Below are 27,305 nucleotides of genomic sequence, written 5' to 3' on the forward strand. Positions count from 1 at the left end.
AGAGAGAGTGAGAGAGTTTGACTGATTGCCTTTCTGCTCCATGACTCCCCATAAACATTCCCACCGTATTCAAAAGAGCAATTTCCGTCCAATCGATCCGTTTTTAATGTCAATCTATTATATCCAAACATTTACTTTCCTTTACAGACTATTGTAATGTTACACAACCCAGTGCATGTAGCTACAGCACTGCAGAGACGATACTGTATATAAGAGAGAGAGTTTTTCACTGTAGACCAGTCCAGGTCCCATTATAACAGATGCAGGTAACATAAATACGGGAAAAGGACAGTAATTGAGATCTCAGGTGTTAGTCTGAAGAACAAGAGCTTGGTTCCAGGTTTCTGCTGGATGCCCCCTTATACGTATGCGTATATGAATGTGTGTTTATATACTGTCTTAAAATTAGTATATCTATTCATTTGTCTGTCCATCTACTGTGGTGGGGTGACTGTGTCCTTTTTTCAGAGGCAACGTTTGCCACCACCCATGGCAGGCGACTGCTTGGGGCCCCAGGCTAGTGGGGGCGGGGGCCCTGAGGACTGACAAACTGCAAAGCTTGCAATGCCATTAGGAGAAACCTGACCTCTCTAAGGTGGCCCCACCTCACAGGGTATGTAATATGCTAAATATGGTAATTTCACAAGCGGTGTCCTACCCGGAAACCTTGTCGTTGGATTTCCAAGGTATTCTGGGAATTGTAGTGGTTTAGGGGTATTGCTATGGCGCGATGGTACAAATCACATATGCTGTGGCAACTGAAGCCCCTCCTCCTCCTCTTCCACCTTTCTAATCTCTCTCCCTTTTTCTTTAACTTCTCACCTTTGGATTTGAAAATAAACTTTAATAAATAAACTTTCCCTGAAATTCTGGCTTAAACATCTTCTTTTAGATAATAATGATCAAATACAATGTTAAAACACTAAATAAAGCTAGTCCAGCTCCAGCTGTGGGGGAGAGACACTTAAATAACATAGCTTAGCATTAGCATTAGCATCACATCACATCACATCCTGCTGGACGTGAATACCTAAAAATTAGATGCAAAGTTTGGCCAATTGTATGTTTTTCCATTAATCAATAGGGGGGGGGGGGTTATTTTGTGTAGAACTTCAACAACAGCGCTAGTTACTTGGAATTTCGTGGTTCTGGATGGAGTTGAATAGAGTTTCATCTTGTTCAGAGAAGCTAAACACATTGCTGTCGAGAAAGACGATATGACAGCTGTACAAATCGGCAGGATTTTCCAGGTACTGTGGTTTGGTCTAGATAGTTAAATTAACTAGTAAAGAGGTGTCTACATTCCTTATTAAGATAAGATAATCCTTTATTAGTCCCTCAGTGTCACAGCAGAAAGGGATAGCAAGCAGATAGGGATAGCGTTATTGTTGTGGTGAACCCATTCCCTCACATTTGAAATGGTACATGGTTCCAGTCTCTACAACACCACCTAATGGCCACTTTAGCTAATAGCAAGAGGGTATTATGATGTACATGGTGAGAGTATCAACATGGACTTATCTAGTGTGCCAGTAATGCACAAATCTACCCGCCTTTACTTCCACTGCGCACCCAGCGCTCCTGCGACCTTCGCTGCAAGGCTACACTGCTGTCATCAGTGATGTAGAGACTGGGACCATGTACCTTTTGAAATGTAAACGGTGAGGGATGTGGTTTACTACAACGGATAGAACCATCAACCACCTTCCAAAGAATGTGGCCAATTGTTTAAAAATAAAACTCCACCCAAACGTTCATACTTCTGCTCTTACTATTTTGTGGAGAGGAAACCAACACCACAACATCCTTACCCAGAGAAATGGCTTGGTTACGACCACTTCACCAGAGCTTCACAACAGAGTCATTTCAACAGGGTCATTTTTACACCACCCAAATGTTTGTGGAGGAAAAGCCAACACCACAACATCCTTACCCAGAGAAATGTCTCAGTTATGAAGCTCTGGTGCAGTGGACACCTTACATGTCCACTTCACCAGAGCTTCACCAGAGCTTCGCAGCAGAGTCGTTTCTCAGAGTCGTTTCAACTGAGTCGTTTTTACACCACCCAAACGTTTGTGGAGGAAAAACCAACACCACAACATCCTTACCCAGAGAAACGGCCTGGTTATGAAGCTCTGGTGCAGTGGACACCTTACATGTCCACTTCACCAGAGCTTCACCAGAGCTTCACAGCAGAGTCATTTCTCAGGGTAAGGATGCTGTGGTGTTGTTTTTCCTCCACAAACGTGGGTGGATGCTTTCAATTTAGCACCTTCAACCACAGGGCCTTCAACCATAGGTCCATAGGTACTCAATTTAGTGCCTTCAACCATAGGTCCTCTTCTTTGGATATCGTTCCCCAGAAAACTCACAAATCTTTGTGTTGTGCTGGAAAGGAAGTTAAATAGTCTGTTGGCTTGCATGTTTAGCTTAGCATAGTGAGCCACATTATCATCAGTGTTCACAGCAGTAGCTGTTGTCAGACTGCATTCGCGTTGAATCCCCCATGGTCTGAGTGGAAATTTTACACAAAAGCAAAATAAACGAACTAATAAAAAAGGGTGTGGCCAAATAAGGTGGATATTCTCATTATGTAAAAATCTACATAGCCATAGCAACACATAATCTGTATTGGAACATATAACATTGTCCATATCAGCGCAAACCCATCCAAGTGGACCTCAGGAAAGTGTAGGATATGGGCCCTTTCACATCTTTAGCATTATCTTCATGTACCTTCAAGAGGATACCAGCTGTAGCCATTGGTGATGCCGTCAGTGAAGTCTTTGGAGTCGTAGCAGATGTCTCCTTTGTGCATGCTGCTGTGGCTGAGGGAGTAAGTCTTGGCTAGGTGGATGAAGACATCATTATCCGGGCTGACGCTGGAGCTCCCCTGCAGCTCACTGCCTGGATGAGGTCCAGCATGAGTGTACCACATAACATTAGGGCAACATTAGTATAAACAGGCATACCGGTTTAGCAGAAACTTCCCTCATCCAGTTCTAGAGGTCTTCAACATGACTCATTAACTGACAAAGCATTCCGTCTTTCTTGACAGTAAGGAAATTCAGTCACGCTTTGATGGTAAATTTGAGATCTGCCAGATACACTATATGGACAAAAGTATTGGGACACCTGCTTATTCACAGTTTCTTCTGAAATCAAGAGTATTAAAAAAAAGAGTCTATCCTGCTTTTGTTGGGAGGAAGAAGGCTTCTGCTAGATTTTGGAGGAGCATTGCTGGGAGGATTTGATTGTATTCAGTGTCACCACCGGAGCACCCACCATCATTCCAGAGAACACAGTTCTTCCACTGCTCAACAGCTCAATGCTGGAGGGCCGTACACCCCTCCAGTCCTATTCTATTGATAGTACTTCTTTACAGGAAGTAGGCTAGCTGTGTTTATGCATCTGTGTCATGAATGGGTGCCACATAAAGTAGCTGAATGCATTCATCAGAAAGGGTGTCCACAAACATTTGGACATATAGCGTATCTGTGTTTATGTGTGTGTAACTAACCTCTATTGCTGTTGTCGTAAGGATAGCTGGCCACCACTGCTCCTCCATGGAGGTTCGCGGAGAGGACGAAGGTTTCTTTCTTCAGCCACTCCATCACGGCCACCACCTCCTTCTCCCTCAGTTGCCCGTTGCCACTTGAAAAAGCATCCGGAAAGTTCCGGTTCAGGTCCACTCCGTTCTTATTGAACCTGTGAGGATAAGGCAATCAAATATTAATGGGGCCAAATAAACCACCAGCCTGCTCCCTTAGTTCGCTATGATGCTATGCTATGTAGCAAGTATTGTTAAGTCCAAATATTTATGGACACCTCTTCTAATGAATGCATTCAGCTACTTTAAGTTGCACCCATTGCTGACACAGATGTGCAAATGCACACACACAGCTTGTCTAGTCCCTGTAAAGAAGTACTGCCAATAGAATAGGACTCTCTGGAGCAGATAAACATCATGAACCTGTCGCCACCATGCTGCCTAATACCAAGTGTGGGCTAGAGGGGTATATAAAGCCCCCCAAGCAGCATTGAGCTGTGGAGCAGTGGAAGAACTGTGTTCTCTGGATTGATGGTGGTGGAGCTCCATCTAATATTTTTGGGATGAGTTAGGAGTTGAGGATGAGGTTGGAATTATCTAACATCCTGACCTCACAAATGCTCTTGTTGGTGAATGCAATCAAATCCTCACAGCAATATTCCAACAAACTCTATTAATAAAGCCTTTCCTAGACAGTAGAGACAGGTACTCCAACAAAAGCAGGGTACCCTTGGTATAAATACCCTTGGTTTCAGAAGAAGCCATGAATGAATGTGCAGGTGTCCCAATACTTTTGTCCATATAGTAGTGTTTACATGCAAATTCTCACTATAATAACACAGGACAGTCTGAGACAGTTGGAGGAAGAATGTGACATTTCCTGGTTATGCTTCATAGCCTAGCCTGGAGGCCCAATCCCTTTCCACTGGAACACCAGCCTGTCCACATTTTGACATAATCGAGCTCCAAGCACACCTGAAGCAAGTAAGCAAGGCCTGTGGAATGCTAATTACACATAAGTGTGTTATGAGCTGCAACAGAACAAACATGTGGACAGCTGGAGGTGACGGAAGTCAAAATACCGCTGGAGCTGGATTACATTCACCAGATCAGATTGTCCAATGTAGACTTAAATATTACCACCATTCTCATCAGACTGTGTAAATACACCCACTCTAGATTCATACTGGATTAAGTACCAGTCTATAGTTATTTTCGTCAGATTGTAAAAATACATCCACTCTAGACTCATACTGGATTAAGAATCAATGTATAGTTATTACCATCAGACTGTAAAATACACCCACTCTAGATTCATACTGGATTAGGAATCAGTCAATAGTTATTACCGTCAAACATTCACTCTAGATTCATACTGGATTAAGAATCAGTGTGTAGTTATTATTATCAGACTGTGTAAATACAAACACTCTAGATTCATACTGGATTAAGAATTGATCTGTAGTTATTTTTAATCAGATTGTAAAAAATACATCCACTCTAGATTCATACAGGATTAAGAATCAGTCTAAAGTTATTACCATCACAAATCCACTCTAGATTCATACTGGATTAAGAATCAATCAATGGTTATTTTCATCAGATTGTAAAAATACATCCACTCTAGACTCATACTGGATAAAGAATCTCTCTACAGTTATTACCATCAGACTGTACAAATACACCCACTCTAGATTCATACTGGATTAAGAATCAGTCAATAGTTATTACCATCAAACATCCACTCTAGATTCATACTGGATTAAGAATCGATCTATAGTTATTACCATCAGACTGTACAAATACACCCACTCTAGATTCATACTGGATTAAGAATCAGTCTATAGTTATTATCATCAGACATCCACTCTAGATTCATACTGGATTAAGAATTGATCTGTAGTTATTTTTTAATCAGATTGTAAAAAATACATCCACTCTAGATTCATACTGGATTAAGAATCGGTCTATAGTTATTACCATCAGAAATCCACTCTAGATTCATACTGGATTAAGAATCGGTCTATAGTTATTATCATCAGACATCCACTCTAGATTCATACTGGATTAAGAATTGATCTGTAGTTATTTTTTAATCAGATTGTAAAAAATACATCCACTCTAGATTCATACTGGATTAAGAATCAGTCTAAAGTTTTTTTCGTTAGACTATAAAAATACACCCACTCTAGATTCATACTGGATAAAGAATCTCTCTATAGTTATTACCATCAGACTGTACAAATACACCCACTCTAGATTCATACTGGATTAGGAATCAGTCAATAGTTATCATCAGACATCCACTCTAGATTCATACTGGATTAAGAATAAGTCAAGAGTTATTTTCGTCAGATTGTAAACATACACCCACTCTGGATTCATACTGGATTAGGGATCAGTCTATAGTTATTACTGCCAGACTGTAAAAGCACTACTCACACTGAATCAAACAATTCATGCTGGATTAGATTCACAGAACCTCCCCAGGTTAAACTACTCCGCCAGCACCAGCATTAGTCCATGTTTAACAGTACTGGCAAGTGCAGCTGTGGTCAATCTCCAAGCAGCATTCCCTACTTTACATCAGCTAGCATTAGTCAGCTCTGCAACTTCTGACTCATGTGCAGTTGATCAGCTGGTGTGTTCACAAGAGACCTCTGTGATGATCCTGCTTAATCCCCCACATTAGGTAGTCCAAACCACTCACAGAAGTGCTGCCCTCAGCAACTCCCACTGAAAGAACTATGCAGTGTTGTTGCCGGGCTGCTACTGTAGCAAGTCCAGTTCAATACTGTTCAATTCAGCTCAGTTCAATTAAAGAAACAGTTTAATGGATCCATATGGCTACCACATCAGCAGAATCTAGGAGAGGACGTTTTACTTAAGTATTCGGACACAGCTGGCCATGAGCAGTTCTCTCCAGTAGCCTGGCCTAAACACTGCTTCACTGAGCTCCACCAATAAACCACATTTCTATACAAACTCAATCCAAATGGACATAATTCCCATATTTATGGACTGAGGGCCACTGCAGTTGCACATTTACTGTGTGGGAAAACACCCCCCTTAACTTCCCAATAGAGCCCACCACTCTATGTAGCCCATGCAGATCACTTTCTGCCCAATCTGCATACATTACCTTTACAATTATCATACATGTTTCCCATCACTCTTCACATTTCTAAAATGTTCCAGGCAGAATAAATAAAAAAAACACATTAATGGACCAGTTAAGCCACACCCACTTCAAGTCTAGGCCACATCCATTTCTATTTTAAACTGGAGTACAGATATTTTGAGCACTACACACACAAACACACACATGCAGATTCTGTAGAGAATTATTGCCAAAAAAAAGACTCTCTGGAGCAGCCTATTGGCATCATGTCCATCACCAGGCCTAGGCTAGAGGGGTATGAAGCCCCCAGCTGTGGAGCTGTGGAGCAGTGAAAATGTGTCCTCTGGAATGACTGCAGGTTCTCTATTCAATATGTTTGGAATCAGTTGGGCATGAGGCATCCTGACCTCACTAATGTTCTAGTCACTGAATCAATCAAATCCTCAAACCCAGTGCTCCTCCTCTAGTAGGAGGCCTTCTTCTTTGGACAGTAGTAAAGGTAAAGGTGCACGTATTTGTCACTGTACTATGTACAGCGAAATGTGTCCTCCGCATTTAACCCATCTGTGGTGGTGAACACACACCAAGTTGGTGGGCAGCCAACTCCAGCGCCCGGGGAGCAGAGAGGGTAAAGGGCCTTGCTCAAGGGCTTAACAGTGGCAGCTTGCCGAGCCTGGGAATCGAACCCTCAACCCTGTTATTGATAGCCCAGCACTCTAACTGCCCAGTGCCCAGTTACTCCAAAAAAGCAGAATAAGCTTTTTTTAATACCATTGGTTTCAGAAGAAACAATGAATGAGCAGGTGTCCCAATACTTTTGTCCATATCGTGTACATATAATGTAACAAACACTTGAAAATATGTTGGTTTCTGGTTTCATAAATCACTCCAAAAACATATTTGTAGAAGAGAGAGAGAGAGAGTGTGTGGATGTAAATGTTCTTTACCAGTTTAAACGTCTCTTTACAAACACGGTTCTTTATAGAACCAAAACCGGCTCAAACAACCGTGTATATGTAAATAGCCAAAAATAAAAAATAATAAAATAATAAAAATAAATAAATAAAACATGGGCAACATAATATGTGAAGGACTTCCATGGAGAAGGTTCCATGGAGGTTTTAAGAACGTCTTGGGTGGTCAAGTTTACAAAAGCCAATGTAAGGTCATAGCAGTAAACAGGAAGAGGAACATGCCTTACTGGCTTCTCCTCTCCAGTCTAACGCTGAATAGTTTCTGACTGTGTTCACAGCACAGCAGAAGCCTGACAGGCCGCAGAGGCAAACAACCTCCAAATGTCCAACTGCTCCCACTCTCGAGCACAGAGGTGGAAACATGTGCAAATCTTGGATCCATTAAATTTGCTCTTTGAGAGCTCTGTAAACATGACGGGATGCCTCCCGAGTTAATTCTGCTGGGATTCTGCTCCTTATTGGGATGTAACCCTTTAGAGGCTCATAACGAAGGTCTGCTCGTACCTTACAGCACAGGCCTAAATTCCTACAGGCTTCCCTGTTTTGTTTACCGTATTTCAGGACATTCACAATAAAACCACAGGACATTGTCAGTCACTTCACTACTTGTGAGACTTGACTACTGCAGCTCTCTTCTGGCTGGTCTTCCTCTGCTCACCATCAGACCCCTGCAACTGATCCAGAATGCAGCGGCACTGGTTGTCTTCAACGTTCCTAAATTCAGCCACGTTCAGCTCCTTCTCTGCTGCGTTCTCTCTTCACTGGCTTCCTGTAGCTGCTGCCCAGGTCATCAGATTCAACCCCCTGACTCTGGCCTACAAAGCCAAGACTGGACCAGCCAGACCCTCCGTACTTGATGGCGATGGTCAAAAGCTGATCTGCACCAAGAGCCCTTCCAGCTTCAAGTACGGCTCGGCTCGACCTGCCATCCTTTAAGATCCACGGAGGACGAGCGTCCAGACTTTTTTCTGTCCTGCACCGAAGTGGTGGAACGAGCTTCCCCTGGGTGTCCGAACAGCAGAGTCCAACGCTCGCTGTCTTCAAACCCAGACTGAAGACCCTCCTCTTCTGAGAGAACTTGGGTGAAGAGTAGAGTATTATGGTCTCCTTACTGACTTGTGTTTAGTAGAGTCTAAGATTAGAGGAGCTTTGAATTATTAGTCTATTTAAACTAGCTGAGGATTTTCTTGGGTAAATAGTGAAGCACTTTTGCAATTCGCTCTGGAGAAGAGCGTCTGCTAAATGCCTTTAATGTAAATGTGTACTCCAGGCAAGGCTTTCTACTCGATTGTAAAAGTTCATTGCTATGAAGCACCCATCATCATTCCAGAGAACACAGTTCTTCCACTGCTCCAGAGCTCAATGCTTGGGGGGCTTTATATACCCCTCTAGCCCACACTCGGGATTATAGGTTATAGATTATTAAATAGTAGTAGAACTATGGGCATCATTCATTAACATCTACCTGAGCATCTTCCAAAAGTTCTACCAAAAACTCTGGGTCAGATTTTGGGTCGGGTTTTTAAAGTGCAGAATTATCCACAGCTCTGCTCTTATAATGATGGAAGCCCATGTCCTCATAAACTGAACCAATCTCAGATAAGAAAACCAAGGGCGAGTGAGTTGTGCAAGGGGACAGGGGTTCACTCACTCCTGCCCTCAAAATCTAGTACCAACCCTGACCGCTCACTCCGGTGAGTCTCAGTGCAGACCTGCCCATGCTTCTGGGCTTTAGCTTCTTCTATCTGACCAAACTTGGATATTAATTTCACCAGTTTCCTCCCCCTCCCTTGTGTGAATGTGCTAAACATACACTATGTGGACAAAAGTATTGGGACACTAGCTTATATTCACTGTTTCTTCTGAAATCAAGGGTATTAAAAAGAGTGTATCCTGGTTTTATAGAATCGCTGAATCTCTTAACTACTGTCTCTACTGTCCAAAGAAGAAGGCTTCTTACAAGAGGAGGAGCACTGGGTTTGAGGATTTGATTGATTAATGCTGGAGTTAGTTTAGCGGGGCTGTGTCCCAAACCACACACTACCACACTACTAAGCAGTAGCCACCAGTAGAACTGCGTTCTTTAGAGTAGAGTTTGCGTTTTTTCAGCTAGTTATTGAATGGATCACGCAGAACCTGTGGGCATACCCACATTATGCAGACCTCTACTTGCAGCCTTCGGTCATACAGGCCTCATACGTCACCTTTTTACAACTTCGCTTCGATTGTCAGCGTGAACCCAAAGCAAACCAGGACTGAAATCCAAATCCAACAGTGTGTCGTTTTCTTGCTTGGTCCGGACCAACCGAACTACAAGTATAAACACACCCTAAAGAACCTGGTTCTTCTATGGCATCCCTCAGGGAACCATCTGAAGCACCTTTAGTTTTGGCAGTGTATGGATAGAAAGGATCAGATTCTCTAGCCAACACAATACCCGTGTGTGTGACTGAGTGTGTGTGTGTGTGTGTGTGTGTGTGTGTGTAGCACTTGTCTAGCAGGACTCCAGTCTGAAGCTGATGGATGAGCACATTTAATGAAGCACTACAGTGTTTATAACCAACTGAAAGGTGTTTAGACTTGGTGACAGAACAGAGCAGATGTACTGCAGTGTGTCTGGCTGACCTGTAGGACAGGTACACACAGGCCACATACATCACACACACACACACACACACACTTCATCTTCCCTTTGAAAGATTCTGGGGAGAATTTCACCAGTTTCCTCCCCCCCTTGTGTGAATGTGCTAAACATACACTATATGGACAAAAGTATTGGGACACTAGCTTATATTCACTGTTTCTTCTGAAATCAAGGGTATTAAAAAGAGCTGATTCTGCTTTTATTGGAGTAACTGTCTCTACTGTCCAGGGAAGAGAAGAAGGCTTTCTACTAGCATTGCTGTGAGGATGTGATTGCATTCAGCCACAAGAATTGCGTTAGTGAGGTCAGGATGTTGGATGATCACCAACCCACACCATCATCCCCAACTCCTATCAACCCCAGTCTATCCCAGAAGTACTGGATGGAGCACCACCATCATTCCAGAAAACACAGTTCATCCACTGCTCTACATACTGCTCAATGCTGGGGGGCTTTATACCCCTTCAAGTATAAATGTTATATATATGTATATATATGTTTGTGCTTTGATGGTTATTGGTATTTGAAAATACGTTATCTGCATTTTACATGTTCAGTGTATGTATTATGCCACAATGACCTTAGCATGACACAGCCAGCTTGCTTCACACTCACACTGGTGTAAAAGCCCTTGAGAAATAAGGCGGTGCCCCGTTAGGGGTGAATTAGAGGTGAACCGTTAGGAAAGCGTCCAAACTTCTCAGTACTGCAAGAGTCAGCATAAACGGCCCTGCAGGTGTCAACGCTCTTTTATAGAAGAGAAGTGTAACGGATGCAAAAGTACCTAAGTTAATGAGTAAGGGGCTTTTGACCTGGACATAAGCAGGCCAACCGAAACACATTATGACAAAAACATATGCGTAGTGACCGCATCACGATAAGGAAGGTATATAAGGCACATTGCATTACATGTAGTGCCTTAGTCTTCACTCTTCTTTGTACACTTTATGCAGAAATAAAGGGGTGTACTCTGCCTTTCTATTGGGGGAATTAGAGAGAAAGCGCCGACAGCTTGCAATGGGTGCAACTTAAAGTAGCTGAATGCATTCACTACAGAGGTGTCCACAAACATGTGGACACAAAGTGTTGTGTACTTCAGAAAACACACTGCCCATAACAACAGCCCTGCCTTCAGAGGCTTCCGACCAAATCCGCTGAAAAGCACAGTGCGGACTGCCAGTTTCGGCACCCATGATGGGAATGTGCTAAACATAAAACACACACACACACACACACACACACACAATTCTCTCCTCTCTCTAACTCAAAACTGCACCCACTTACACACAAGTGACCACACCTCTTTCCAAAACACACACACACATACACACACTCCTAGACAAACAAACATGCACACAAACACTCAAAATGTCTCTACTTACACATCTAACTACCCCCACCACACACACACACACACACACACACACACACACACACACACTTCAGCCAGTATGACCCACATGATATAGAAATGACCAATGGGACCAAATGAGCTCCATTGTTACAGCCCACCTTAACTTAAGCTCACAGGGGTCCCAAATAGGCCCCCATGTGCAGTGCCCAACCCAGATGGGGCCACCATGTTTAACCCCTCCTGGTCTCATCAGTGACCCTGGTAGGGGTCACTAATGGTAACGTTAGGTAGGTAGGTAACGTTGTGGTTCCCAGTTGGGCTACCCATACAGGCCCCATATGGACATGTTAGGATCCCAGTATTGGGAACGTTTTCATGGATGACCAGCTTTTCAACCGTCTTGACCGTCAAAGTCCAGCTTGGCCCATCCAAAAGCTGGTCTTGAGCTGGTCTAGATTCTTCAGCAGGGAAGTTAACATTAGAATTAGCTATTAGCATGCTAACCTTGATTTTGTGTTCTTGGTTGGAAGCTAGCTTCTATAGCTACAGTTAGCCTCCTTATGTCTATGGTACCAGTTTGGAAAATGAATATAGTAGTTTGAGTGTCCTCCAGAACTAGAACTAGCAGAACTCCACCCTTAAACATCAGCCAGAACGTCCAGTGCTGGACTCGGTGATCCAGCAGATGTGCTTTAGCTCTGGCTATTTTCGAATTCTGTTTGGTCCGGCTGTCCCGCTATCAAATTATAGCATTCCCACTGGAACATTCAGATGTTTTTAGTGAGTCATAAACTGACCAGTGGTTAGTCAGTATATGTGTGTGTGTGTGTATGTTCTTCTTTCCAGGACATTTGTGGAACTGTTTGATGTTTATTCAGAAGTAGGCCTATATACCTAAAACCTCAGAAGTTGTCCTTTCCTACGCTGGCAGGAGGAGTTCTTGCTCTATTGCACGTAAATCTGACAGCGCGTTGGACTGCCGCCAAATAGAGACACGGGCCCTCGGCCTCTGGAGAGCCGAACTGGCACAGCACTAGAACATCTGTTTCCTGTCAATTAGACCTTCCAGTGGAGTAACGGCACATTAACCATCCACTGACGCTGATGCACATACACACTCAAGGGCTCTGAGTTAGAGTGAATGTCAAACACTGGTGGACCTGAGGAACTTGAAGACGCTCTGACTTCATTACTGTTAAGTTACGGAGGTCAGTGGAGGTCTTCAGACAGCTAAACATATTGTGGAGAGGTAGAAAGTACGTAGAAAGCTACTGTCAGTCTAACATTCTCCAATCATCATAATCAGCATAATCAGCTCAGCTCATACTTTATTTACAGTACCGTCAAAAGTTTAGAATTTGATATACTGTACAGTTTTGCTCTTGGGATCCCCCTACAGTTAGAACATGTAATTCACTTTAACATACAGATCAGGCTTTGAGCGCCCCCTTTATGGACTCACTGTTTACACGCATTTCTGGACAAGCTGAGAGCAGGATGCTTTAAATACTTGGATAAATATAAACAGTGAAATCAGTGCCAAATATTTGGTAAATATATATTTATTAAAACACTTTTGCTTAAGATTAAGGTGCTTTATATTTTATTATTTTTTAAAAGTCCATAAAATATGATATAAACAATAAAACATGAATGAATCTATTCATTTATTTTATTTATGAACAAAAAATAAATAAATCACCTTGCTTGTTTGGGCTATAAATACCTGCGGGGTGTTTGCTGGGACTCTGAGAATAGCTGATACAGTGCATTGAGTGCCTCATTGGCTGTGTGGGTAATGGATCGCAAACAGTCATTACAGTTAATGATTGGCTAAAACTGCAGTTGGGCGTGGCCAAAGACCATAGTGTGAAGGAAGTAGCTGAATCTGCAGGTGTATGGAGTCAAGCATACGGTCATACGGGTCTACCAGCAGTGGCAGAAATCCCTACAGTCTACAGGACATTCCGTCAGAATCATGTCGGAAAGACGAAACAGACAGACAGGGACCACCGGCGTCTTTTATGGCTTGTGAATGAAAATTGCTTCGCTTCCAGGCAAGAACTACTTCTAATACTGAGTGCAGGCCCTTCACCACCACCAAGGTGCAGCAGACCATCAACCTACGGAGTAGAGCGGCACCAAGAGGCCAAATTTCCTCATTCTGTTTATATTTTTTAATGTATGATAAAGATGTCATAAATAAAGACTCATCAGGAGCAGGTGTGTTCAAACTTTTGACTTATGCTGTATATATATATATATATATATATATACATCAGTTTTGACTGATGGCTGATGTTGCCATGCCAATCGTTATAGTGTTAATGTACACAGAGTAAAAATACCAGAATGGCAAATACACCAGCAGCTGCACTGGAACATGGTCTCTCTCTCTCTCTCTCTCTCTCTCTCTCTCTCTCTCTCTCTTTCTCTCTCTCTCCCCCTCTCTCTCTCCCTCTCCCCCCCCTCCCTCTCTCTCTCTCTCAGTTTATTAATAATAATAAACATCTGACAGCAAATAGATAATATTTTGATTTTATTGTATAGATTTAATTTTATAAATCTATTAGAAAGGTATGCCTTTACTTCACTTAGTAGATGCTCACCTGACCTTCAACTACAACTCTACTGAATCTGTAATTAGATACAACTGATCAACTCTAACCTTAATCTCACCTAAATCTGAACTCAACCCTAAACCTAACCCTAACCCTAACCTAAATCTTAAATCTTACCCTAACCCTAAACCTAACCCTAACCTACATTAAAAAACCTAACCCTGAACCTAATCCTAACCCAAATCTTACCATAACCCTAACCCTAACCCTAACCCTAACCCTAACCTAAATCTTAAATCTTACCCTAACCCTAAACCTAACCCTAACCTACATTAAAAAACCTAACCCTGAACCTAATCCTAACCCAAATCTTACCATAACCCTAACCCTAACCCTAACATAACCTAAATCTTAAATCTTACCATAACCCTAAACCTAACCCTAACCCTAAACCTAACCCTAACCCTAACCTACATTAAAAAACCTAACCCTGAACCTAATCCTAACCCAAATCTTACCATAACCCTAACCCTAACCCTAACATAACCTAAATCTTAAATCTTACCATAACCCTAAACCTACCCCTAACCCTAACCTTAACCATAACCTAAATCTTAAATCTTACCATTATCCTAAACCTAACCCTAACCCTAAACCTAACCCTAACCTTAACTTTGTATCAACCCTTAATCTAAACCCTAAGCTTACCTTTTTAGGGTTAAGGTTAGATTTATAGTTTAGGTTAAGTTTAAGGTTAGAGTTAAGGATTGATTTAAGGGGAAGATTAGAGTTAGGATTTATGGTTGATTCAATAGTAGTAAGTTTAAGTTTAGGGCTAATTTAAGGGTAAGGTTAGGTTTAAGGTTAGGGTTAGGGTTAAGGGCTGATTACAGATTCAGTAGAGTTGTAGTTGAAGGTCAGGTGAGCATCTACTAAGTGAAGTAAAGGCATACCTTTCTAATAGATTAGGGTTAGGGTTTAGGGTGGATTTGAGGGTAGGGTTAAGATTAAGGTTAGGGTTTAGGGCTGATTTAAGGGTAAGATTAAGGTTAGGGTTTAGGGTGGATTTAAGGGTAGGGTTAAGTTTAAGGTTAGGGTTTAGGGCCGATTTAAGGGTAAGATTAAGATTAGGGATTAAGGTGGATTTAAGGGTAAGATTAAGGTTAGGGTTAGGGTTTACGGTGGATTTAAGGGTAAGATTAAGGTTTGGGTTAGGGTTAAGGGCTGATTTAAGGGTAAGATTAAGGTTAGGGTTAAGGGCTGATTTAAGGGTAAGATTAAGGTTAGGGTTTAGGGTGGATTTAAGGGTAGGGTTAAGTTTAAGGTTAGGGTTTAGGGCCGATTTAAGGGTAAGATTAAGGTGAGGGTTAGGGCTGATTTAAGGGTAAGATTAAGGTTTGGGTTAGGGTTAAGGGCTGATTTAAGGGTAAGATTAAGGTTAGGGTTAGGGTTTAGGGCTGATTTAAGGGTAAGATTAAGGTTAGGGTTAGGGTTTAGGGCTGATTTAAGGGTAATATTAAGGTTAGGGTTAAGGGCTGATTTAAGGGTAAGATTAAGGTTAGGGTTTAGGGTGGATTTAAGGGTAGGGTTAAGTTTAAGGTTAGGGTTTAGGGCCAATTTAAGGGTAAGATTAAGGTTAGGGTTAGGGCTTAGGGCTGATTTAAGGGTAAGATTAAGGTTAGAGTTTAGGCCGATTTAAGGGTAAGATTAAGGTTAGGGTTTAGGCCGATTTAAGGGTAAGGTTAAGGTTAGGGTTTAGGGTGGATTTAAGGGTAAGATTAAGGTTAGGGTTTAGGCCGATTTAAGGGTAAGATTAAGGTTAGGGTTTAGGTTAGGATTTAGGTTAGTTATATTTAATTACAGTTGTATTTAATACAGACTCAGCTGAAGGTCAGGTGAGCATCTATGATGCATCTACAACAGACCAATTTATTAAAGTGAAACAAACTTATAATATAATTATAATAAATATAACAATTTCCTCATATTTACAGCATCTTACTAATTATTAAAAACCTATTACTGTGTAAAACTGCAGCATCATATCATGCTCAGGTTCCATGATTATGTGCAGCAAAGTAGGTGTAATGTTCCAGATGTTTGAGTGGTATGAAGCCCTTGCTTACTTTAGCCAGTGTGCTCTACAGAGTGGACTCCTGCCTGAGACCATGGCTCTGATCTCTTTGATGCTCGGAGGCCCCACCTCACAACTTACAGGGCGGCTTAAAGGATCTGCTGCTAACGTTAATTAAAGTTGTGGTGTCAGACACTACAGGACACCTTCAGAGGTCTTGTGGAGTCCATGCCTCGACAGGGCAGTCACTTGGCTAGACATGCTTCACATAATGCTGAGAGGAATCCCATACACCAGCCTGCGGACCATGCCTCGCTCTCCCAGGGGCTTTTTACAGGATCCTTCAGGGCCATGTTTGTAGTGTACACCCAGCTTTGATGACCCGTCTACGTCTAAGCGGGGTTTTTCCAGTGTTTTGGGTTTCTGCTAATGAATGTTTCTGAGAAAACACTTCCTACTGCACGTGTGTGTGTGTGTGAGTGTGTGTGTGTGTGTGTGGGTGTGAATGATGTCACTATTTCAGTGTAAACAGAGCACTTATCTGAAACACACTTTCAGCATGAGTGTAGCTGTGGAGTAGTGCTGAGTGTGGATGGAGTAGATGGCGTTTCCATGACGTTTCATCTGTTTACAGTCATGTGGGTCCCCATCTTTCTACCAATCAATCAATCAATCAATCAATCAATCAAAAAAAGCCATCCCTCACCTGCCCTGCGAGTACAAGCAGTCTCGCCCGGATGATTCGAAGCCATCCGGGTTCATCGATGGAAGAATGTGGACGCGTGAGCTGTTCAGCAGCCTTGTCACTAAAGGGTCCCTCAGGTAGCCTTTGGTCAGGTAATCAATCAGCTGGAGCAGCAGGACCCGTCCTACCACCTACATACACACACACACACACACACACACACACACACACACACACACAACCACACACACAAACAAACAAATCAAAGCTAAGTCAATAAAGGATTTTCCATTGATACACTAAATTGACAAAATTATTGGGACACCTGCCCATTCATTGCTTATCCAGCTTTTGCAGGAGTAACTGTCTCTACTGCCCAGAGAAGGAAGGCTTGATACTAAAATGTGGTAGATTTGGGCATTGCTGTGAGGATTTGATTGCATTCAGGAGCAACAAGAGCGGTAGCGAACCAGGATGTTGGAAGACCCCCCCACCCGGAGAGAGCACTGCCAATAGTACCTCCAACTCTCTCTGCAGTGGAATTTTCTCAAATCTAGTCTAAATATTGGACACTTCTGATTTTTACAGTGTTGTAAGAAAATGAAATTATTCTTTGAATTATGACCTTATTTTAACATATTTTTAAAGTAATTTTATCTTTATCTGATTTAAGGGAAAGATTAAGGTTAGGGTTAGGGTTTAGGGTGGATTTAAGGGTAAGGTTAGGATTAAGGTTAGGGTTTAGGGCTGATTTAAGGGTAAGATTAAGGTTAGGGTTAGGGTTTAGGGCTGATTTAAGGGTAAGATTAAGGTTAGGGTTTAGGGTTTAGGGTGGATTTAAGGGTAAGGTTAGGGTTAGGGCTTAGGGCTGATTTAAAGGTAAGGTTAGGATTAAGGTTAAGGTTTAGGTTCAGGGCTGATTTAAGGGTAAGATTAAGGTTAGGGTTAGGGTTTAGGGCTGATTTAAGGGTAAGATTAAGGTTAGGGTTTAGGGTTTAGGGTGGATTTAAGGGTAAGGTTAGGGTTAGGGCTTAGGGCTGATTTAAAGGTAAGGTTAGGATTAAGGTTAAGGTTTAGGTTCAGGGCTGATTTAAGGGTAAGATTAAGGTTAGGGTTTAGGGCTTAGGGCTGATTTAAATGTAAGGTTAGGATTAAGGTTAAGGTTTAGGTTCAGGGCTGATTTAAGGGTAAGATTAAGGTTAGGGTTTAGGGTTTAGGGTGGATTTAAGGGTAAGGTTAGGATTAAGGTTAGGGTTTAGGGCTGATTTAAGGGTAAGATTAAGGTTAGGGTTAGGGTTTAGGGCTGATTAAAGGGTAAGATTAAGGTTAGGGTTAGGGTTTAGGGCTGATTTAAGGGCAAGGTTAGGTTTAAGGTTAGGGTTAGGGCCTAGGGCTGATTTAAAGGTAAGGTTATTTGCTATTTGTTAGTTAAGCGAAAGCATGTGCCAATAAAATTGGATATTTTAAATAGATAAAATGACTTAAAATATGTTAAAAATAAGTTTGTTATCCTTATAGAATTGCTGCAGTCATCTTAAACCTCTCAAAATGAGAACTATTAGACCTTTAGACTGCAGTTCTCCACGTCCAGGCTGTAAGTGTCGGCTGTAAGAGGCTGTAAGAGCTCCAGACCTTTTAAGGTAAGCGTTTTAAGTCAAATCCTAAAGTGTCTGAGTGTCCTGTCCTGTCTGTTTGTGGACGTTTGTGTCTGCAGTGTCACAATGAGACGAGTCCAGATGATTACTGTTATCTTCTCCAGCTAAACCTGGTGGTAACACCTAGAAGCTGTTCTCTCTAATCACAGTGCAATCACTGAGGTGGTGGGGGAGGGGGGGCGGGGTGGGCTTGGAGTCCTGAAAGAGGCCTTTTTTTCGTACAATGTATGTCCAAATGTTTGTGGACACCCCTTCTAATGAATGGTTTCAGCTACTTTAAGTCGCACCCATTGCTGCTGACACACACAGCTAACAGTCTAGTCCCTGTAGAGAAGAAGTCCTGCCAGTAGAATAGGACTGTCTGGACCTATTGGCACCATACTGCTGCCTAATTCCAGGCATGGGCTATAGAGGGGTGTATATCGCCATCAAACATCCTGACGACCTCACTAGTGCTATTCTTGTGGCTGAATGCAATCACGTCCCCACAGCAATGCTCCAGCTCCAGCCTTCTTCTTCCCTGGACAGTAGAGACAGTTACTGCGCTCTTTTTAATAGCCTTGATTTCAGAAGAAGCAATGGAATGAATAGAGCAGGTGTCCCAATACTTTTGTCCATATAGTGCAGTGTTCTGTTTTCTTGGCATCTTTTCTTGGACGGTATTTTCCACGCTGTTAGTTTTACCTGAAGGTGCTTTGAAGCTGACAGGGCACTCATGTAGACGCGTGGGGGGGTGGGGGGGATAACCTTTCCGCCATGTTTACACACACACTTCTTTTATGTTACTATGCGACATAGAGGTTGTAGTGGTTGTATCGTCTGTGTGATTAACTGAATGTGTGTGTTTCCGGTGCTGGAAGCTGACAGGCTGAATCTTATCAAGATGCAAGCGCAGGCATTTAGACTTATCTGATCCTTTTATCACGTCCTTTTCTCCGTGCTACTGTCAACTTTAAGGCCTCAGATCTTGCTCGAAGAGTCTCTAGGTCTGCTGTGGATCAGATTCACAGAGTAAACCAGACTAAGGGGGGATATATTAGCAACTGAGGCCTGATTGAGGGGGGCCTAAACCTGTGCAGGTATTCTCTTCCTGATGGTAGATGTTGTACTTTAATATTTTAAGACTGTTAGAGTCTTCTTTACTCATCTTGAGGGCTGCTCTGCTCTCTGGCTGAACTTGCTGGGACGTCCTGACCTGGCTGAACATGTTGGCAAATGGTGAAACGTCTTATTTCTAATAGATTTCTAATAGACTCCTCTGCATCTCCACCCTTCTTTCTGAAGGCCTCAGAGAGCTCTCTGGATCTGGTCATGGTGATCTTCTCCACCCCTCACTTCACCAACTTCAATCAAGATCAGAGCAGACTAAATGTCTGAGGTTTAAATAAGACTCCAGACTCCTCCAGAATCATCCTCTCCAACCATGTTCTGATCATCTGCACCTCCACCCTTCTTTCTGATGGCCTCAGAGAGCTCTCTGGATCTGGCCAGACTAAAGTCTGAGGTTTAAATAAGACTCCAGACTCCTCCAGAATAATCCTCTCCAACCATGTTCTGATCATCTGCAGCTGATGTTCTGCAGCTGAGTCTGATTCTACACTTCTGAAGGAGCAATAAATGAGGGGGGGGGGTTAAACTTTTTTTCAGGTGTGTGAGTTTAGTCAGATCACCTCCGTCTCTCAGTGCTGATCACATGATGATCAAACGTCCAGGCGTTTAAATATGATCAAAAAGACAAAAGGTTTTCATGAGGTGAGGAGATAAACGTCCACATTAATAATGTATGTGGAGATTATAAGGAAGCTCTTTGCTTTGTCGTCCAGAACCATTTAAAAATCCACCATCAGCTTTAATTCACGCGCTGTAAGCTTTTACTCCCTGCCTCTAAAATTGGCCTTCCAATTAATTTCTCATCAGGAAAGACCTCCAAGTAGAAAAGTGCTGAGGAGTCATGAAACCAGTTGTATATTGAATCATTAAAAGTGGCTCATGAATTACTGCTGACGATCAGTGAATACAGCTTAGGGAAGAACTTCTTGGCTCGCCCCAAACTCCACTGTAAATACTGTATATCCAGTCCTACAGTACCACAGGCATTTGCATCTCTTTCTACAGTGTCCCATAGCCCAGTACTACAGTCTTCTACACCTGCCACTGCGGTACCAGATGAGTATACACCTCTGTACAATACTACAGTACCATAAACCTTCTCCTATGAAACTACAGTGCTGTACACCTGTTGACAAATCATCACCTTCTGAACTACAATACGTACTATAGACCTGGTTCAACTGTACTACAGTCATATACATCTCTTTTTAGTCCAGTACTACAGTCTTGTACACCTGCCACTGTGGTACTAGATGAGTATACACCTCTCTGTACAATACTACAGTATTATGGACAGTATTATCTCCTATAAAACTACAGTGCTGTACACCTGCTTACACCGTACTATAGTACTACACACCAAACACTGCAGTACTAGAAAACTATACAACGGTTCTTGCAGTACGGCAGTCATACACACTCCCACAGAACTACACATCGAGTACACCAGCAATACAACCTATACCTAGAGTAGTATAGTACCATGCACCTGCTCATGCAGTACTAAAGTACTACACTTCTGCTCTGAGGGTTCTACCCACCTGCTTCTAAAGTACTAAAACACCTGAACCTACAGTACTACAGCACTACAATCCTGATTCTAAAGTATTATGGTAGTGGTTATGGTATGGTAGTACACATCTGCTCATACAGTACAACAGTACCAAACACCTACACCTAGTGTACTACAGTACCATGCATCATACACCAGCCTCTACATTACTACAACACCTGCCTCTACAGTACTACAATACCTGCCTCTACAGTACTACAATACCTGCCTCTACAGTACTACAATATCTACAATACTACAACACCTGCCTGTGTAGTACTACAATACCTGCCTCTACAGTACTACAATACTACAACACCTGCCTCTATAGCACTACAATACTACAACACCTGCCTCTGCAGTACTACAATACTACAACACCTGCATCTGTAGCACTACAATACTACAACACCTGCCTCTGCAGTACTACAATACTACAACACCTGCATCTGTAGCACTACAATACTACAACACCTGCCTCTACAGTACTACAATACTACAACACCTGCCTCTGTAGCACTACAATACTACAACACCTGCCTCTACAGTACTACAATACTACAACACCTGCATCTGTAGCACTACAATACTACAACACCTGCCTCTACAGTACTACAATACTACAACACCTGCCTCTGTAGCACTACAATACTACAACACCTGCCTCTACAGTACTACAATACTACAACACCTGCATCTGTAGCACTACAATACTACAACACCTGCCTCTGCAGTACTACAATACTACAAAAACCTGAACCTACAGTACTACAGCACTATGCACCAGCTCGTACAGTACTACAGCATTACCATCCATCTTCGAGCGTACTACACTATTACACATGTACTCTGGCAGCAATATACTCCTATCTACAGTTCTACAGAACTACACCCCTGCTCCTACAGTTCTACAGCACATGTATGCATATTATACAGTACTATAGTTCACCTTACTAGATGACATGGTGCTACAGTATCATACCCTGTACCTCTTCCTACAGTACTACAGCTCCTACTGTTGTTACTGTTCCCTTTTACTTTTTTACTTGGAGTTTTTCCAGGAATTGTCTCACAGTGCTGGATTTCCTGAATGTGTATCATCTTGTTCTTGTACTAAAATAACTCATGACTCATAACCGTGTGCTATTTCAGGCTTACTTCAACCTTGTGTACATGAGCCACATCCAAAGCTCCTACACACTCCAAATATGCAGAACGTCCTTAACTAAATAAACATGTCTTATCTAGTTCTGGGACTAAATGGCTCATTGGCGTGTGTTATTATCAACCAGTCTCAAATATGCAGGACGGCCTACTAATCAGTCAGCTGATATCTACTAATTTACAAATATGCTGGTGCAGAATGCCTTACTGGGCTTGATCACACTGTAGGCTTTGAGACATTTTCGTAACAGATGCCTGTGCTGACCCACATCTCACTAGGAGTGATGTAGGGAGGATCTGGCATCAACCCACCCCTGAGAGAGCAAGGCCTATTGTGCTCTCTCTGACTCTGGCTGCTGATGGCAAGCAGCATAACCTGGGATTCGAAACCAGCGATTCTCGGATCATGTGGCGGTGCTTTAGTCTGCTGGACAGCTGTGATACATTTATTGACCAAAAGAGAAAAAATCAAAAGGATGTTGTGTTAATCTAACATAATAGCAAAATGTAACAATGCAACATTACCATGGCGACACAGTACAGTAAGTACATATTGTTAGGGTATACTGACCCATATAGAGATACAAGCTTAAGCCTCGATTAGGGAAACGGCTTCCCCTTGTGCCCCATGTGCCCTGTCATCATGTGGCAAGGGGTGACTATGCACCATGTCGGTAGGTCGAAGTACGTATAGCGGTGGGCCGCGGATTTCCCCGGCTACAGTGGTGGGTCAGGACCTACCGACCATCTGTCCTGCCACCCAGCCACTACATTTTTGTGAAGAAGTGTAGAGGCAATGGGTGCCGGATGTGAGGGATGACTGGGCACGCAAGGCGGATGGTACCCGAGTCGCGGCTCGAGCTTTAGCTCACCAGGTTTAGCTTTAGCTATAGCTTTAGTCTTAGCTCTCTAGGCTGCTGAGACTAGAAGAAAGGGCGGAAACATGTTAGCCTTAAGACATGCTTTGTAAATTTACATGGGGGGTCCTGAGGAGCCACAGATTAACTTCCCAGAGTTCTACAGAAATCTACACTTTCCAAAAAAATCCTGTGCCATTTCCAATGAGCTACAGGCTAACTAAACTAGCTCGTATCACATTACACCTCTCTCTCTCTCTTCCATTTCTACCCTTTCCTTCAAACCCCCACCCTGCTTCTCTCAGCCATTCATGCATCATTGCTCAGTTTCTCTGTGTGTGCATTGTGCACAACAGGTGAAGCGGTAATGTCTGTCTACCACACCTGGCTTCACCATGAATACTACAGATGCTGGTTGTTTGTGATTATGTAATGTCACGCAAGATTAGACTAATGTAAATTAGTCCAATTACCTAATGTTCTAATGTCTTCCTGTGATTAAGGTGGATACAGGTCCACAGTGCTGGTGACTTGGATCTAAATGTAGGCACATGTTTATTCTCCAGTAATTTGGGGAAAGGTAAAGCAGCACCCAAAGGCATGCATCCTAAATGTCCTGACACGGCATCTCAATGGAACTCAAGCCAATAAAAAAAAATAAAAATTGCTAGACAGCTCAAAACAATGTAAAATGTTATTTAAGTTAATTGACAAAAGTACTTGGACACCTGCTCAATCGTGGTTTCTTCCAAAACCAAAGGGTTTTTACTGTCCATGGAAGGCTTCCCAAAAGTATCGGAAGGAGCACCACCATCATTCCAGAGAACACAGTTCTTGCTGGGGGGCTTTATACCCCTCTAGCCCATTGTTCATGTTTATTACATTTACATTTACGGCCTTTAGCTGGTGCTCTTATCAAGAATGACTTACAAGGTTCACTCATATCACAGAAGTGGGCCAATGCAGTGTTAGGAGTCTTGCCCAAGGACTCTTATTGGTGTAGCTCAGCACCAGGAATCGAACCCCAGTCCCCCACGTGGTGTGGTAGCTAACTGGTAGGCAGTGGTGTTATCTGGTGCACCACACCAACCACTACTATCTGCTCCAGAGAGTCCTATTCTATTGCCTAGACAAGCCGTGTGTGCAATGGGTCCAACTTAAAGTAGCTGAATGCATTCATTAGAAGGGGTGTCCGCAAACTTTTTTAGTGTGTGCTGTTCTCCTGCAGTATTTCTGGTCTAGAGCAGCATTTCTTGCTAAGTCACTTATTGTAAGTTGTCCAGGCACTGAAGCAGCAAAGCATCCAGGCACACTATCACACAACCACCACCATGTTTGACAGCTGGAATGCTGTTCGTATTGTGGAATGCTGTGGTAGCTTGAGTCAAGGTTTAAAAAAGGACCCCGTCTTTCAAAAAGTTCACTTTGCAGAACATTATACCAAACAGTTTGGGGGTCATCAAGATGTCTTATGGTATTTAAAGGGCTGTTATGTCCCTCTTGGTTAGCAATGGCTTGCAACCCTTCCAATGTTCCCCATTTTTGAGAGAATGGCTCTCACAAATGCCAGATCCTCAGAGATGACTGATCTGCTTTAATAAGTGGAGTTGTGGAATAACTATATTTTGGGGGGAGGAACATGCCTGAAGCCCCTCCTTATAAATACCAACTTATAAATTCCATCTCTGCCTTGTTCGCATGTCTACAACAAGTCTGTGCAGCCCTCCACCACCCGCCACCTCCACCCTTAACCCTAATCTATCATTTTAATCTATCATTCCTGGCTCCACATCTCAGAGGGGGGACTGGCTTCCTACCGCAAAGCGGAAGCCACCCGAACTCCAGCCCAAATCCTCACAAGCTGAAGGCATGTTCAGAGGCTGTGTGCTGAGGGCAGCTATGAAGCAACGCAGGAATGATCACAACAGTGCCAAGTGGGGCTGTGGCCTTACCAGGGAGGTCAGGGTAGGTCTACAGTTGGTTCAGTGATATGTGGATGGGGTGGCTCTGGGATGCCAGACCTCACTGTGGACCTCACCTTCTGAGGGATTGATTGATTCAGTGGAAACACTGATGAAGGGAGATGCTTACCTGATGACCCCTGTGAAGAGCTTGCGAGCTACTGGCTGAGTTAGAGTATAGGTGAAGGGAATGGGAAACTAGGGTGAGTGCAATTACTTTTTCACACAGGAACAGTAGGGGACCCTTTTTTCCTCCAATGAATGAAATGATCATTAAAAAAACTGTCATTGTTTTGTTTGTTTAAAGATCTAAAACGAGGCTGGAAAAACACCCTCCACTGATTCGCCGCTAACGATCCCACTCCAGCGCTCCTCTCTGAGCTCCAGGATGTTTCTGGTGGTAACGTCTGCTTTCTCCTGCACTTCAAACGGACCCAGAAGAAAACACACTCGTGCGCTTGTAAAACCCAGAGCACACACCCTCACCCAGTCCAAATTTAGCCCCATTCCAGAGGAACTCTCACGCAATACCGACTTTGACTGAAGGCCTGTTTTTGGTGTCTGAAAAACAGGAGCAAACGTCCAGAGCGCTCCTCTGACCCTGAACAGCATTACTGAACACAGTGGTCTCCAGTAGAATTGTGTGTGTGTATATATATATATATATATATAAATATATATATACACACAAATACAATACTGGCAAGGTATAGCTGACTGGTGTGTTGAGTATTTTGCTCATTTTCTGAATTTTCATGATTTTCAAAACCTACAGCGCCAACAAAATACTGTAATACACTTTTATAAAAGCTCAAATACTTTTTATACTAAAAAAGCAAAATTATTTATTTATTTATTTTCCTGACATTTGGATTATAAGCAGTAATCTTTTTCTCTGCAGCTTTATAGAAGAAATAAATAAATAAAAAAACATCTTAACCTTCAATGAAAGTCAATGTTAAAAAGTCAATGACCTATTCCAGGTCATTTTGAACATTCTATTGGTCCGTCCATCATCAAATTCTGACACAACAAAAAGAACAACTGTCAGAAGATGAAAAACGACAAAAATGGAGATGCAAGCATTTTTGTGGGACAGCACTGTTAGGACAGGTGAATATTAAATATATGAATATTATATATGTGAAAAATGTATGGAGAACAAATTTAGACTATATTGTCTCTGTCCAATGAAAAACGAATGTCCAAAATGGCAAATTTCCAGGAGCAAAAAACCTTCCTCACTTTCAATGGAAGTCAATGTGAAAAGACATTTTGGTCATTTTGGAGCATTTCTATTGGTCCATTCATCTAGAATTAATAACACAGTCTACAGAGCAGCTATAGGGCTCAACAGAGGAAAAATAAAAACAGACAATAATTGAGATTCATGTTTTTCATTGGACAGCAGCGATATTTTACTACATATATTATAGATGTATATACTGTTACATCTATATAGACATCATAACTGGGACACACTGTCCATCTAGTCTTTGGGGATCTCTGGAGTCTGTGTTTGTTGTCTGTCAACATGAGGACTGTAAGGAAATGAGAAAACAATGAAGGACAAGGAAACCATTATACGGCGGAGGAGGACAGTCACTGGCCTCGACTAATCGTGATTATACCAAACAACCGTGCAGAACATTATTAAGAAGAAAGAGAGAACGGGTTCAGTAACCATAGAGGCAACTATCATAATAATATTTACATTTACACTGAAGGCATTTAGCAGACGTTCTAATCCAGAGCGACTTACAAAAGAGCTTCACTGTTTACTCAAGAAGAACCTCAGCTAGTCTGAATAGACTAAAATTCAAAGATCAATATGGTCACTATGGAGACCATAATACTCTACTCTTCGCCCAAGTACTCTCAGAAGAGAAGGGTCTTCAGTCCGGGTTTGAAGACAGAGCGCTTTGGACACCCAGAGGAAGTTCGTTCGACCACTGGGTCCAGTGCCGGACGGAAAACAGCCTGGACGCTCGTCTTCCGTGGGTCTGAAGGGATCCTACATATACTACATATATGACTGTTACT

At 42.5% G+C, this 27,305-nt stretch overlaps 1 protein-coding gene across 2 annotated transcripts in view; it reads right to left on the reverse strand.

The window, feature by feature from the left end:
- cpm (carboxypeptidase M) overlaps window positions 1–27,305 on the reverse strand; it is a 64,330-nt gene that overhangs the window by 12,470 nt on the left and 24,555 nt on the right. For both annotated transcript variants that reach the window (XM_072674126.1, XM_072674125.1), the window contains exons 4-6: window positions 16,985–17,154; window positions 3,521–3,708; window positions 2,737–2,907 (exon numbers count right to left, since the gene is read on the reverse strand). In XM_072674126.1, the coding sequence (XP_072530227.1) occupies window positions 2,737–2,907; window positions 3,521–3,708; window positions 16,985–17,154 (529 nt within the window). The remainder of the gene's footprint in view (window positions 1–2,736; window positions 2,908–3,520; window positions 3,709–16,984; window positions 17,155–27,305) is intronic.

The sequence above is a fragment of the Salminus brasiliensis genome, chromosome 2 (assembly GCF_030463535.1).
Source record: "Salminus brasiliensis chromosome 2, fSalBra1.hap2, whole genome shotgun sequence".
Taxonomy (NCBI): domain Eukaryota; kingdom Metazoa; phylum Chordata; class Actinopteri; order Characiformes; family Bryconidae; genus Salminus; species Salminus brasiliensis.